This window comes from Rhinolophus sinicus, chromosome 17 (genome assembly GCF_057876585.1).
Source record: "Rhinolophus sinicus isolate RSI-liver-muscle chromosome 17, RSI-T2T, whole genome shotgun sequence".
Lineage (NCBI taxonomy): Eukaryota > Metazoa > Chordata > Mammalia > Chiroptera > Rhinolophidae > Rhinolophus > Rhinolophus sinicus.
The window spans coordinates 204,088,189-204,103,877 of NC_142517.1; the positions used below are offsets into that span (position 1 = coordinate 204,088,189).

General features: G+C 40.0%; 1 protein-coding gene across 1 annotated transcript in view; it reads left to right on the forward strand.

The window, feature by feature from the left end:
- The first annotated feature begins 3,189 nt into the window (after positions 1 to 3,189).
- The window catches only part of DAW1 (dynein assembly factor with WD repeats 1), a 38,697-nt gene continuing 26,197 nt past the window's right edge, over positions 3,190 to 15,689 (forward strand). Inside the window, exons 1-2 of the mRNA XM_019737349.3 lie at positions 3,190 to 3,593; positions 13,067 to 13,139. Coding sequence (XP_019592908.3) covers positions 3,410 to 3,593; positions 13,067 to 13,139 — 257 coding nt within the window. The 5' untranslated portion in view covers positions 3,190 to 3,409. The remainder of the gene's footprint in view (positions 3,594 to 13,066; positions 13,140 to 15,689) is intronic.

Below are 15,689 nucleotides of genomic sequence, written 5' to 3' on the forward strand. Positions count from 1 at the left end.
TTTAAGAAGCAAGAGGACAACCTCTACGTTTGGTTCAAGGAAGTAGGGGAAGTCCTCCACCTGCAGCAGGAAGGGACACGCAGTTTAGGGAGGATAGAAACCTCTAGAAAGAGAGGGAGTGGGGAAGGCAGGCAGCAATGATGCAGGCTCTTGGTCCCATAGCTAGAAGACGGGAGGTGGAATCAGGGGTGAATCAGGAAGTGAACTTGAACTTGGGACTCTCTTAACAAAACAAGAGTGGATAGTTCTGTGATTATCATCTATATTCTGGAACATTCTGAATCCTGGCTTGGCCTATGGGAAACAAACATCACCTTTTATTTTGCAATAATTTCAAACTTATGGAATAGTTTCAAGAGTAGTAGAAGGAACTCCTCAAAAGGAACCCTTTGTCTAGAGTCAACATTTTGCTCATTCACTTTATTATTTCTTATCAATCTACCTATCCAATTACACACACACACACACACACACACACACACACACACACACTTAAACCATCTGAGAGTTAATTGCAGATATCATACCCCTTTATCCCTAAGTAAATCTGTGTTTTTTTTGAGAACACGGACATTCTCTTACATAGCCACAGAATAACCTAAATCAGAAAACAATACTGATAAAATGTTAATATGATATAAGCTATAATCTGTATTCAAATTTCATTGAATTGTCCCAATCACGCCCTTTATAGCTTTTTTTTTTTTACCCCCAGGTTCGGATCCAGGATCACTCAGTACATTTAGTTGTTTTGTCGCTTTAGTGTCCTTTAACCTGGAGGAGTTTTTCAGTCTATCCTTTTCTTTGTTGACCTTGACAATTATTTTGAACAATTTCTTCAGTTTTGGTTGCTCTGAAGTTTCCTCATGATTAGAGGCAGGTAATGCATTGTGGGCAGGAATTCCAGAGGATTACTGTGTTCTTTTCCGTGCATTATAACAGGTGGTATTGATGTCATTTTGTCTCAGTGTTGGTGACATTAACTTTGAAACGGTGTCTACTAGATTTCTCTACTGTAAAGTTCCTATTTTTCCAAAGGCATCATTTTAAATGGCAGGAGCATAATAAGCAATAACACTGGTGAACAAAATCTATTAAAGAGTCTCTCTTCACATATATGGGGACGATGGAAGGAGACTAAACTTTGGGTGATGAGCACACAATACAATATACAGATGATGTATCATAATATTGTACACTTGAAACTTATATAACCTTATTAACAATGTCACTCCAATAAATTTAATAATAATAAAAAAAGTCCCTCATTTCTATAAATGAACTCTTTGCCCCTTCCTACTTAAACCTTTTCAGAGTCTTAATGATTAGGGGAAAGTTTGAGCCAGAAGATAGATTTCACCTGGTTCCCCATTTCCCAAATGTGGATGCTTTACTGCTGGTGAAATGAGATGATTTTTTTTATATGCTGCCCGTTTGTTGTATCCCTCAGTAGCAAAGGTTTAATTGTATCCCTCAGTAGCAAAGCTTTCCCATTTCAGTGATCTCACCAACCTTCTGAATACATGAAGTAAAAAGGCTCATCTGGGTGCTACTCTGTCTTGACATTTCAAATACAGTGGTTCCTTGGTTTTTGAATGTAATCCACGAGTTCTGGAACATTCGAAAACAGCTGACAGCTAGGCCTCAGGATCTTGCACTCAGCGGAAGCCATGTGACATGTGACATGTTCGACTTCTGAGTCATGTTAGAAAACCGAAGCATTTACTTCCGGGTTTATAGGGTTCATAAACCAAAATGCTCGTCAACGGAGACATTGGAAAACCCAGGTACTACCGTAGTTGCTAACTTTGTCCTCTTGAAAAAAAAAGAAAGAAAGAAAGGGAAGACCTTTGTTTCACAGTCTGGCAGGCACTAATATAAAGTAATTCAATTACATTTAAAAAATTACATTTATTTTTTTCAGTTGCCTGCTGCTTTTCATTGAAATTAATATAACATTTTAATTTACAGTGTAACAATTTTCTTTTAAATTACATTTTAAAATGTGAAGTAAATCGAGTCAACTTAGAGAAGTTGTAAAAACACAAAGAAAACTTCTAGGTATGGAATATGGAGGTGATAATTCCTGACCACCCACAGTTGTGAAGATAACAGGAACTGCTTAAGTTTGGGAAATTCCGATTTCCGCCCTCAGGCTAAATTCCTTAAAGGAAATTGATAATCTGCCTAACCCACTCTTCCCCTGCACAGGCTTCCTGATGAAAACTTGAGGTGGCAGCAGGCAAAGGACCAATGCTGACAAGAAATAGAATAAGCCAAAAGAAGGCCTGGGAAGCCGTAAACCCCGGGTTGAGAGCAGAGGTGCAGGCTTCTGCAGCACCCCCTTCCCAGCCCACCTCCACCACTCACTAGACCTGGACCTACGGTAGTTCTTCACTTTCTGGGATTCTCAGTTGTCTCCTGTAGATGGAGGTGGGACTAAATGGTGCATAATTTGTGCCTTTGTTTGGACTCTATGAGGACAGGTGCATAAGGCGCTTAGCGCAGAGCATGGCATGGCGTCAGCAAATATAGGCTATTACACTGAGGCCATTTTTCTTCTGTGGGGACAGGGACAGGGCATGGGGAGTTTAGGTTGAGAACATGAGCTCTGGAATGATAAGAACTACTCTCATCATATAAACATTTAGTAACTTGGGCAATCTGCTTTGATCTGTTGAGACGTCAGTCAGATGGTGATAACAGCACCCATCTCACAGGACTGCTGACCCTTTGCAGCTACTCGCCCATTTATCTCTTTTCCTTTAGAGTAAACCTCCTCGAAAGACAGTTGTTTCCGGTTTTTCTTTTCTGTCTTGAACCTACTCCTCATGTTTTCACCCTCACTGCTCCACTGAAACTGCCCTTTTCAAGCTCCCCAGTGACTTCCAACATGGCCAACCCCCCAGGCCACACTCAGTCCTGGCCTTTCTTGACCTGACAGCAGCATTTGACCCATCTGGTCATTCTGCCCTCCTTTGGCTTCTCTGTTTTTTGTCCTGTCTCATTGTCACTCCTTCTCGGTTGGGGGCGGGGGTGGGGTTGGCAGCAATGGTAACAGGGAGCGTGATTTCTCCCCCATCCTCCTCGGAAACCCAATAGGCTACAGAACGCGCGGCCCAAGCCGTAGCCAAGGTTGGCGGTTCCCAGCCGCACCTTGCCCTTGTGAGGTCACCCTTACTGAGGACACGGGGAGATTCCTCGTGACTGCCCACTTCCGACACCAAGGGGTGAAGTTCGGGGGGCGGCAGCCCGGGCCGATGTGCTGTCCCAGCGCCAAGACCTGGAGCTCCCGCCTGGCCCTGGGAACCCCGAGGCAGATGCAGGCGACGGCGGGGACAGGTCGCGCTCCCCGCCCCTGTCTCGCGGGACCGGGGACTCCTGCTCTGCCGTCGCTGGCCCGCGCCTCATGCAACGGCCCCTGAGCCCTGGCCGGGAGCTCTGCGCCCCGGGAGCCAGCAGAGGCATCCGCGCATGCGCCGCGCCGTCCCGCTGTTGTTTGACCGTTGCCATGGCTACGCAGCGGGTCCGCGGGGTGTCCCGGGGCAAGAAAATGAAGCTCAAGAGCCTCCTGCTCCGTTATTACCCGCCAGGTACGGGCCGGGTCACCTCCGCCTCGGCTGGGAACCTGGACTCTGGCACTGGTCTGGGAACCTGGACTCTGGCACTGGTCGGGTTTGGGGGGGGAAGAGGGTGCGGGGACCTGAGAGGGCCGCGGGGTCCCCAGGGGGTGATCCCTGTGGGACCAGAAGCAGGTGGCTTCCCAAAATGGGCTCCTTACTCTTTCAGTTGCTGGACTCTGTTCCTCAAAACTTTTAAAATGACTCTTTTAGGAAGTCTCTAAACTTTTAAATTGCCTGGTTGTAATGCTTTCTGTTTAGTTAGAAATGTGACAGATGAGGAGGGAGAGGGGGTGATTGGTGATGTCCTGGGATCTTGGTTTTCAGAAGGGAAGACACTGACAAGGACCATATTACTTTTTAAAAAAATGTACCAGAGTTATCAAGTCAACATGTGTTGAGTATGAAAAGAGAAATGCATGCTTGACCAAGCATATTACGTTAGTGATTGTTTTCCAGACTGTATTATCCATCAGTATGTTTATTAACGGCCTATTGTGTAGGTGCTTTGCCCTCTGTGCCATGGAGCTTTAAGGAAGGTGACAGTCCGTGATTCCACTGAATTAAGGAATATGAAACAAGCCTCCAGAATGCTATAGTTTGAGTAGGATAAACTTGCTTAGTTCTCTCGTTTCACAGGTGAAGACATGGTCACCTTTAGAGAATATTTGAAGTCTGTTGGTCACCAAGTTTGTTAGGAACAGAAATAGGAGCAGAACTCTTGGCTTCTAATTCAGAACTCACTTTTAAAAATAAGAAAAATATAAAATAAAAAGTCTGAAAAACTTGCCACAAAGCAGATGATGACCAAATTTACTTGCCCAATGAAAAGTTGGGGCCTTCCTGCAAGAGTGGACCTGAGAGCAGCAACTTTCTCCAATGTTAAGTTAACGTTTGTAAGAAACACACTCATTTTCTGTCCCTTGGAATTCTAATTAAAATAACAATGCTCTAGATATGAGAGGTGATACTTAGGAAATTTTAAATTAAGATTAATGGCTTTTTCTCTTTAAGCATTCCACAACTTTGCTTTGGCTGTGTTTGGACGTGGGCCTGTGCTGGTTCCCATAGAGTGATGGATGTCTTGCTTTTATTCCTTTGCTGTGGAGTTTAGGTTGAGAACATGAGCTCTGGAATGATAATAACTACTCTCCCCATATAAAAATTTAGTAACTTGGGCAATCTGTTTTGATCTGTTGAGACGTCAGTCAGATGGTGATAACAGCACCCATCTCACTGGACTGCTGACCCTTTGCAGCTACTCGCCCATTTATCTCTTTTCCTTTAGAGTAAACCTCCTCGAAAGACAGTTGTTTCCGGTTTTTCTTTTCTGTCTTGAACCTGCTCCTCATGTTTTCACCCTCACTGCTCCACTGAAACTGCCCTTTTCAAGCTCCCCAGTGACTTCCAACATGGCCAACCCCCCAGGCCACACTCAGTCCTTGCCTTTCTTGACCTGACAGCAGCATTTGACCCATCTGGTCATTCTGCCCTCCTTTGGCTTCCGGGACACACACTCTTTTTGTTGTCCTGTCTCATTGTCACTCCTTCTCGGTTGATCTTGTTGGCTTCTATTTTTTCTGCTCTTAATGTTGGATTCTCCCAGAGCTCCGCCCTTGGACTTCTCCATCTATATTTATTTGCTGGGCGTTCTCATCCATTCTCAGGGCTTAAACACCATCCTGAGTAGTGCTGAGTACCTAATTGCCTGCCGGATTCCTCATTCGGATGTCCAGTGTGCAGCTCACACTGGCCTCCTCTGGTCTCCCTCATCTGAGTCAATGGCAGCTCCGTTCCCCCACTTTGCCTCATTCTAAAACCTTGGACTCACCCTTTTCTTCTCTCTTGCACACTCTGCATTTGGTCCAGTAAGAAACCCTGTCAGCACAGCTCCAAAATATGTATGCAGTTATGTGCCGCTTAACGATAGGGATACGTTCTGAGAAATATGATGTTAGGCGATTTCGTCCTTGTATGAACACCATAGACTGCACTCACACAAACCTAGATGGTTTAGCCTGCTACACACCTGGGCTGTATGGTAAGCCTATTGCTCCTAGGCTACAAACCTGTACAGCATCTTAGTGACGTGGCATACTGTTTTACAGCAAACTTTTACACACACACACACACACACACACACACACACATGCGCACACACACACATATGGAAAGAGTACACTCTAAAATAATGATTACATGTATACTAAATGCATAAGCTAATAATACACTCATTTATTATCGTTACCAAGTATTATGTACTGTACATAATTGTATGTGCTACACTTTTATATGACTGGCAGCCAATATGTTTGCACAAGCATCACTACAGACACGTGAGTGATGTATTGCACTACAATGTTACAACAGCTATGACATCACTAGGTGGTAGGAATTTTTCAGCTCCATTGTAATCTTACGGGACCACCATCGTATGTATATGCAGTCTGTTGTTTACTGAAATATCATCCGATACATGACTGGACAGAATTCAGCAACTTCGCTCCACAACCACGGTCGCCATTCGCTTTACTGCTAGATGTTCTGCCCTTGCTCCACTCAGTCTGCTTCCACAGCAGCGGGTGACTCTGTTAGAACCAAATCTGATCATGTCACTCTTCAGCTCAAGCTCTCCAGTGACTTTTCATTTTACTTAAAGGAAAAGGGCATGATCTCTGAGGCCATAACCTCTGCGACCCTACAGGATCCTCTCCCCCTTTTGTCTCTCTGACTTCATCGTGCTTCCCATTCCAGCAACTCTACTCTTCTTGGTGTTCCCTGGGTGGGCGGTCGTGCCCCCACTCAGGGTCTCTGTGGTTGCTGTTTTTTTGTTTTTGTTTCTTTGTTTGTTTGTTTTTTTGCCTGGAATCATCTGTCCCTGGACATCTGCATTGCTAGCACTCTCACCTTTTTCTTTTTTAGCTCTTTCCTCCAAAGTAAGTAAAGTTAGTAAAGTGAAACCTCCCTTTCTAGAATTTCCAACTTCTTCTCAAGATATTTCATAGCCTCTTCCCTGCTTTGTCTTTCTTAGCATTATCTCAGTTCAACAGACCATCATTTTACTTATTTATCTTTGTCTCCCCAGCTAGAATAAAAGCTTCTGAGGGCAAGGACTTTGTCCATTTTGTCTACTATCGTATCTCTAGCACCTAGAATAGAGCCTACTGCATAAAAAGGCACTTGTGTATTTGGTAATAAATGAATGAGTTTAATGAGGTGATGTTTGTTAAGTAGAATGCCACGAACTCTGCCTGAAATGTGAATGGGTTGGATAGGCCATCTCCAAGGTCTGTTGCAGCTCTAAAAGTCCAGGGTTCTAACCGCAATCTTAGGTTCAAGAAATGCTTTAGACACATGCTTGCAACTGTTGCCTTGATGATCTTCTGATGAGGTCACATCACTTGGCATGTTAGACATTTAATTTCCAAATTCCAATCCTTGGAGAGCCATACATTATATGCAAGTTTGGGAGATACTACTGAATTGCAGGTGGGTGTTTCAATAACATTATCAAAGAGGAAAAATCACTCACCACTGAGTCATTCCCATGAGATGTTTATCCCTTCTGTTTATAGAGCAATTTTGTTTCACCTCCTAATCCTCTCATTTCAGTCCTCCCACTTTCTTTTGTATAATGTATAGGTCAGGAGCATGGCCTCGTTGGCACCCACTGAGTGATCCCTGTCCCTACCTGAACTCCTGGTGACAAGAGGTACATAGCAGTAACATGGTTAATCAGACATGGGGCATTTCCTTTTTATCTTGGTCACATTCATTAATTCATAAGCTCTTTGCTTTGTGAAGAGCAGGTGCTGAATATATGCTTTCCAACTGACTCAGTTATGACAGTCTTTATTTTTTATCTATTGTGTGCAGGACCCTAATTTTTTGGCCAGGAGAAGGCATTAAATAAACATTAATTAAACTGATTAATATTCTGAGCACTTTAACGGTTTCTGTTGACCAAATATGACCTGGGTAAGGAATACACATATCTTTTGGAGGTTAGCCTTTTAGTACATTGCAGAATTTTGGGGGTAGCAGCTTCTTACATAAGTGTTTTGGGCATTATATCTATTGCATAATAATGCACACCTAGGAGAAGATCAAGAGTATTAAGATACTATGGGATATAAAACTGAAAGCAACAAACGAACAAGAGAAACAAACAAAAACGCATAGACACAGACAACAGTTTTGTGTTACCAGAGGGTAAAGGGGAAGGGGGGGTGGTGCTAAAAGAGGATGAAAGGGGGTCTAATATATGATGATGGAAGGAGAACTGACTCTGGGTGGTGAACACACAATGTGACATATAGATGACGTATTATAGAATTGTAAACCTAAGTATTTTTGCTAACCCCAATAAAATATCACCCCAATAAATTCAATAAAAAATAAATAATAGAGAAATTGGGGAAAAAAGATACCGTGGGAAACAATTACTAGAGAACAACATGTATTCTGGAAACATCTTTGTCCATTTTTTGTTCGTATTCTTTACTGCAAGACGCAAAGCAGCCTCTTGCTCATTTTGGAGCTCAGTGGTCATGGGAAGGTAAGCACACTACCTTGATGTTTGTCAATGAAAAAGTCAAGGTACATGTTTCAGATTTTGCACTTTATTTTCTAGATCTGTTTGTATAGTAACCCAACTAATCTTTAGTAGTTGACCTAAAGATTTTTAACATTTTTCGTTTTATTACAAGCAAGACAGTTGTAAATATAAAAGCAGAATTTTCTGAATTTGTTTGCTCTATTTTTAAAATGCGTATTCTTTGGATATTATGTTGTGTTGATTGTCAAGGGCTAATTCTTTCCAACCTTTCCCTGAGCTACAGCTTATGATTATATTACTTACTCATTGTTTGTATTATTTATTTACTCAACTATTTATTGAACACCTACTTTCCTCAATAATAAATAGTACATATTGAGTACCCTTGTATATACTGCAAAAAAATTAAAATTACAGAACATGAAACAAACAGTCCTTGATGACATTAATGTCTTAACTTGATAGAAACTTTGTATGTTTCAAGGTACTGTATCTTGAGTTTTCAAATAATTTTATGGGGATGTTGGTCTTCAAGAGTTTATATTCTAATAATTTTGATCCCTATCATTTTATTCATTTTTATTCATGTTCTTATTTTTTATGATAAAAGTAATAAGTTACTTATAACCAAATTTTGAAACATAAATAAAATGATATCTAAGTTCACCCTTAACCCCCTGAAGGTATGATGGCCCCTTGAAAGGAGCCACCTACCAGGTCTACCAATAGTAAGTGAGCATGCCTGTTTCTTCAGTTTTGCTAATGTTGAGTATTATCAGCCTCTGTAATCTTTGATAATCTGATAGATAAAAATTTTATCTTTTATTTTGTATTTCTTAATGAAGTTGGGGACATTTAGTTTGGTCTGTTTATTGATCACTGTCTTTGTAAATTGACTGTTCATGCCTTTTGTCCATTTTCTTTATTAAAATCATTTTAGAGTTTTTACATTAAGTTCTTTAAGCTTTGTATTTATAGTTGAAATTATTTTCCTGATTATCATTTGTGTTAAACTCTGTAGTATCTTTTACTTTGCAGAAGTTTAAAATTTATTTCAGACAAATCTGTCAAATTTTTCTTTTTCAGCTGTTGAGTTTCACATCATGTTTAAAATGCCAGTTACAGATACTAAGGTATAAATATGTTCTCTTATGTAGACCATTTTATATTCTATTTTTAATATTAAAATTTCTAATCAACCTAGAATATATTTTTGTACATTGTGTGGTAGAAATATAGCTTTCTTAATTTCAGCTGATTATTGCATCATTATTTATTGAATAATCCATCCTTTCTCCATTAATTTGAAGTATTACCTTATCTTGTTTTAAAATTCCCATATATAGATGATTCTATTATATTTACCTAATTTTGTATCAGAATCACACTTTATTGTTTTATAGTTTATAGTATTTGGTAATATTTCAAATGCCAAAAAATAAAGTCATTATAATTACTTTAACACCATAGATTAATTTGACAACTTTTATATCAAATTATGATCTTTAGCAGTGATTCTCAAATTGTAGGAGAACTCCTGGAGGCCCTTGAACCCATTCAGTGGGGCCTCCAGATCAAATCTCTTTTCATAATAACAATAAGATAGTATTATTTGTTTTTTTCACTGTATTGACATTTGCACTAGTGGTGCAAAAACAGTGGAAGGTGAAGCTGCTGGCACCGTACTACAAATCAAGGCAGTGCCACAGACCATAGTAGTGGTCATTCATTGTATTCCTCACTGACACACACATACTTGAGGTAGGAAATAAAACCCTCAGTTTCACTTAAGAATGTCCTTGATGAAGCAGTAAAACATTAATGTGTTGAAACACTGACATAAGGTACATGTCTTCTGGGTAATGAGACAGAAGGTACTCACAGAGCACTTCTGCTGCCCTGTGCTGTATGACAGTTGTCTTGAGGAAAACACCTGTGCAGTTGTTTGGGTGCAGAGATGAACTAGCTATTGTTTTTCATGGAACACCATTTTCACTGGAAAGACTGACTGAGAAACAAACATGGTGTTCCGACTTGGATATTTGGCAGACATTTTCTTGAAAATAAGTGAGTCTGAAACTTCCAAGCAAGACTTTCCAAGGTTTTAGTTTTTTGGGTTTTTTTTTTTCGCCAGTGATAAAATTTGAGCTTTCAAGCAAATATTAGAATTTCAGAAAACTTGTGCCTACCACTACGAGCTTGACGGCTTACCAACAGTAAGAGAGTTTTCTGATGCTAGATATTGGTAGTGACATGAACAAATGTGACTTTTGGGATATTGTATGATGAAATATTGACATATTTCATTTAGAAATATGTCAATGCACGCATTTAGAAGGTGTGCATAACTCAGTAAACTAATATTTTTCAAATGTCCAGTGTATGATGTTGTAATTCACACATGGATAAAATATCCTTTGAAAGTGCGAGTTAGACCAATGGTTTTAATGTAACAGAGTTTGAAGACCTAGTTGATATGATTTCAAATTCTATATTGCAACTGATCTTTATGAAACCACCTCTTGTTAAGTTTTAATATAGCATCAAAGGATATTAACCGTGATTATCTGAAAAGGCAATTAAAATATTCCTCCATTTCCAACTACATATCTGTGTATGACCAGATTTTTCTCTTATACTTCATCCAAACAATGTACAACGACAGCTTGAATGCAGAAGTAGAGATGAGAATCCAGCTCTTTAATTAAGCCAGATATTAAAGAGATTTGCAAAAGTATAAAACAGTGCTACTCTTCTTATTTTTTGGGAAGTGATATAGTTATTACTATAAAATATGTTAGTTATGTTAATATGCTATGAGTTTGTTATTGTTATTTAAGAACAGCTTAATAATTAATTAAAAACATTTTCAATTTTAATATGGAAAATATTGCAAAAACAAAAATTATTTGGTGACTTCAATAATTTAGAGTATAAGGTTTTCCTAAGGCCAAATGTTTTGAGATCTACTAGTCCATAGCCATAGAGGTAGTGTAATAACATGGTTAAGAGGCTTTGTTCAGTTTTTTTTTTCTTTCAGTCTATTATCTCTCTGTTGTTCAGATTAAATGTATTCGATTGACCTGTCTTCAAGTTCATTGATTCTATCCTTTGTCATCTCTACTCTACTATTGTCCTTATTCAGCAAGCTTTTCATTTTGGTTATATAACTTTTCAGTTCTGTAATTCCCATTTGGTTCATTCTAATAGCTTCTATTTATTTTCTGAGACTTTTAAAATTTTTTATTTGTTTCAAGTGTATTTATAAATGAGTACTGAAGTATTTTTATGACATCTCTTTTAAAATCTTGGTCAGATAAATCCAGCATCTGATTTGCCTCCATATTAGTGTTTGTTGATTCTCTTTCTCTGGTTCTTGGTATGATGGGTGAGTTTTTTATTTTATCCTGGGCACTGGGATTGGTTAATTGTCTTTTCCTATTTATTCTTTCCTGGACATTTTGGTTATTATATTAGAAGACACTTGATCCTAACTAAATCTATTTTGGCAGACCATCATCATGTTTAGACTTGGCATATAGGTTCTGTGGGCTTACTTTTGTGGGCTTAGTTCCAATGGCAGTTTAGTTTCCTGGTGCTGCTAAGGCTCCTGTTTGATCCCTGTGGGTACCACCTGCAGGGCAGAAGATACCTCCCAATATACCTGCTCTCACTGGGTGAACTTCTGGGGGTGTGGGCAAAGACCCTGGGCTTTGTTATGCCTCTGGTTGAAAGGCAGAGAGACACTGCTTTGGTGGGTAGATATAGAGTAGCATTTGGGACATCCTAGGACTTTATTACTACCCTTTATTAGGTGGATGAGACTGCCCACCAATGGTCTGGTTGTGGAGTGGGGTCTGGGAAATCCCAGGACTTCCCTGGCATTGCTGTAGATGGACTAGATGGCCCTATGGGGCCCCAGCAAAGGAGCACATGTTGAGAAGGTCTGGGGCTTTGTTGTTGTGTCTGCTCCAGGCAGATCAGACTGCTCCTGGGGCCCAGGTGTGCAGTGAGAAATAGGATAGCCCAGGGCTTTCACTGGTGGGTTGGACTGCCTGCAGGGGCCCCAGCTGTGGAGGAGGGTCTAGGGCTCCCCATTAGTTCTTTGTTTGACTTCCCTTCTCCTGGTCTTGTGTCCGTAGAAGGTAAGTTTTGCTTTTGTTGTTCGGTTTTTTGTTGTTTATACCTTTTGGTGGTTCTAGGCTGCAAGTCCCTCTGATCCCTAGTTTTAGGGATATGTGAGAAATAAAAAGAAAACCTAGAGAACTCACCACATTGTCATTCCTGAGGCCTCTAGCCAGTCCATATTCATCTTTATAACTTTCAATTAATTTAGCATTGCCTGTTGAGTAATTTCAAGGGTATTTAGTTATATTTAAAGGAAGGACCAAGGAAAAGTGAGTTATATAATCTTATTTTAGATTTAGATACCACTACATAGATTTTATGTTGAAAAATTAAAAAAACTGAAAAATGAAAATGAAAACAATTATGTCAAAGTAGGTTAACTTGTTTTTTTAAAATAATTTAATTTTTCCTTGGAATTTTTTTTTTTTTTAAGATTTTATTGGGGAAGGGAACAGGACTTTATTGGGGAGCAGTGTGTAGTTGCAAGACTTTTTTCCAAGTCAAGTTGTTGTCCTTTCAATCTTAGTTGTGGTGCCGTTGCTAGTTGCAGGGGGCGCAGCTCACCATCCCTTGCGGGAGTCGAACTGACAACCTTGTGGTTGAGAGCCCACTGGCCCATGTGGGAATAGAACCGGCAGCCTTCAGAGTTAGGAGCATGGAGCTCTAACTGCCTGAGCCACCAGGCCGGCCCAAAGTAGGTTAACTTTTGACATAGGTTGTCATCACAAATGTTTTATAACATGTTTGTTTATTTTTACAGGAATTATGTTGGAATATGAAAAGAGTGGAGAATTGAAGACCAAGTCCTTAGATTTGCTTGATCTCAGTCCCAGGTAAGCTAGTTATAGAATGTCAAATGTATTTCATATCTTTTTTTTTTTTAATTGGAAAACTGTGACATCAGGTGATGTGTGGATGAGCTGCATAAACTCAGACAATATTTTGCTTTAAAAAAAAATGTTCTGTGGTGTATTATGTTCTGTTTGTTTCAGTGAATTCCACTTGAGTTTCTTTGCTGAATGAAGAGGAGCTGGAAGAAGGATCATCTGCCCTTTTCTTCTTCCTAAATAGACAGACCTCTTTTCCCAAAAAGGCTTTTAGTTTAGAATAATTTTAGAAAAATTGTGAAGGCAGAGTTCCTAGTACCCCATACTCGGAATCCCCTATTATTAACATCTTAGATTAGTATTGTACATTTGTCATAATTAGTGAATCAGTATTGATACATTATTATTAACTAAAGACCTTCTTTGATTTAGTTTTCTTTTTTTTCCTCATCTTTTTCTCTTCTAAGCTACATCCAGGGCACCATATTACATTTAGTTGTCAGGTCTCCTTGGGCTTCTTGTGGCTGTGACAGTTTCTCAGACTTTCCTTGTGTTTGATGACTTTGCCATTTTTGAGGAGTCCTGGTTGTTACATTTTAAGAATATTACTGAGCCTGTTATTTTCTTAGAAGATAAATATCTCATAGAGCTGAGCACATACGATCTTCCTCATTGATTGCCATGGGGCAGAGTTGGGAGGGACAAACCTTTATCTCTGAAATTTGTTTTTCACCCAGAGGAAATCCCCTTGTGAGAGGATATTGCACAGAATCTTTCCTTTAGGAAATCTTATGCAAAACTCCGCTTCAAGAGACAGAATCAGATTAGTGATTATACCTGTGGGAGCTCACATTCAGATAAGGTGAAGGTATTCTGAGTGGGAGAAAATGGAAAAAAGTAGAACAAAAATTTATGTTTTAGAGTTGTACCCCAGTGAAATAAGTGATTTTCCTTTGTGACTGTCCTTTTACTTTGTCGTGATTAGTGGAGAGGAGAGACTGTCAGCAAAGGGACTTCGCACAAAACTGAAATTAAATAGTAGACAAGCTGCTCTTCAGTTTTAAAATAAGCACAAACAGCCTCGTGGCTGGTGAGAGCTGCTGCCAGAGTTTGGAGTCTGTTTTAGGGAGAGGACAGGGTGTGGCTTGGAGGATGGTTATAGTGGAGTGCAAACCTTATGCCAGGTGCTTGGCACAGAGAAAGTGCTCAATAGGTATTGTTTTTTTAAATGAGAGTAAACGGTGACAGAATGTCATTGAATTTCGCCTACATTAATCCCTGTTTACTCTATTTTCAGGGAACACAAGGCCTCAGATCAAATCAAGCCTTCTGTTATTTTTGTAAATGGAACATAGTACTGATTCATGTTATTGATTATGGCAGCAGGCAGAAAGTTCCATTGTTAAACATTCATTTACTTAGTCAGCAGTGATGTATTTGCACCTTCTTCATATAAAGGTTAGGTTAGAGTCTATGAGAGGCTATAAAGATACTTATCATAATCCCTATCTCAATGGGCTTATTGTCTAGTTTGAGAAACAACTGGTACAAAACGGAACATCATATGAGTGGGACCTTCTGCACGAGAGAATAACTTCCAGCTAAAGATTCAGAACAATGCAGATTTTATATTTAAAAAGTATAAATCCTTAGGATGCCGTAGTCATCCTATGGAGTCAAGAAATGTCTCAAAGTTAAAAAAAAAAAAAAAAAAAAGCGTAGGTCTTGCTTCTAATTCTGCCTAAAAATCTGGATATATCCTGCACATAAAAACACTTGCATTATATATGACATGCTGGAGTCACTGTGTGGGAAAATAGCAATTGGAATAGAGTTGCTGGGTTGGGATGTATGGATTAAATATCTGGTTAATTTAGATCTTACTAGAAAATCTGTATTGATTCATAACATTTGTTGGAAACTTTTCCAAGGGGGCCTTATTATCTTTTTAATTCTTATGAAACTCTGTCGACGACTGACACTCTCAGCATTTATCCAAGTCACTATTATAAACCGTCTCTGATTCATTTCTCTTCCAAACATTCACTCCTATTCTGATAGATTTTTATTTCCTGAGAGCTGGGACCATCCTTTCACACTCCCAGGGCCTAGCCTATAGTAGGTACTCAATACATGGAAGTGGAATGAATATCCCCTAGCTCTGTGCCTTGCACACAACTGGAGCTGAAGAAATGTTTATTTATGAGGAGAAGGAAGAGGAGACTTATCAGAGCTCATGTTTCTGGGAAGCAGATGATGAGACAGAGGTAGGTGGGTAAAAGGTTACTGGGAAATGACATCTGTGACAGCCCAGGGGACGAAGCAGGGTCGTGTAGGAGACACCATCACTAGGCTGATGCAGACTTGACGACAGCCTCTGTCAGACCAAAGGGGAGCCCCGGAGCAAGGCTTGCTGGTTAGAGCAGTCCCTCGTGGCGCAGAAGTGGCCAGGCTCTCACACAGTCCTTTGCTGAGCCCTGGGCTGAGGGCCGTGAAGACCCAGCCTGGGGCTCAAATGCTGAAGTGAATCCTGAAGGAACTGTAGCTGGACGCTGT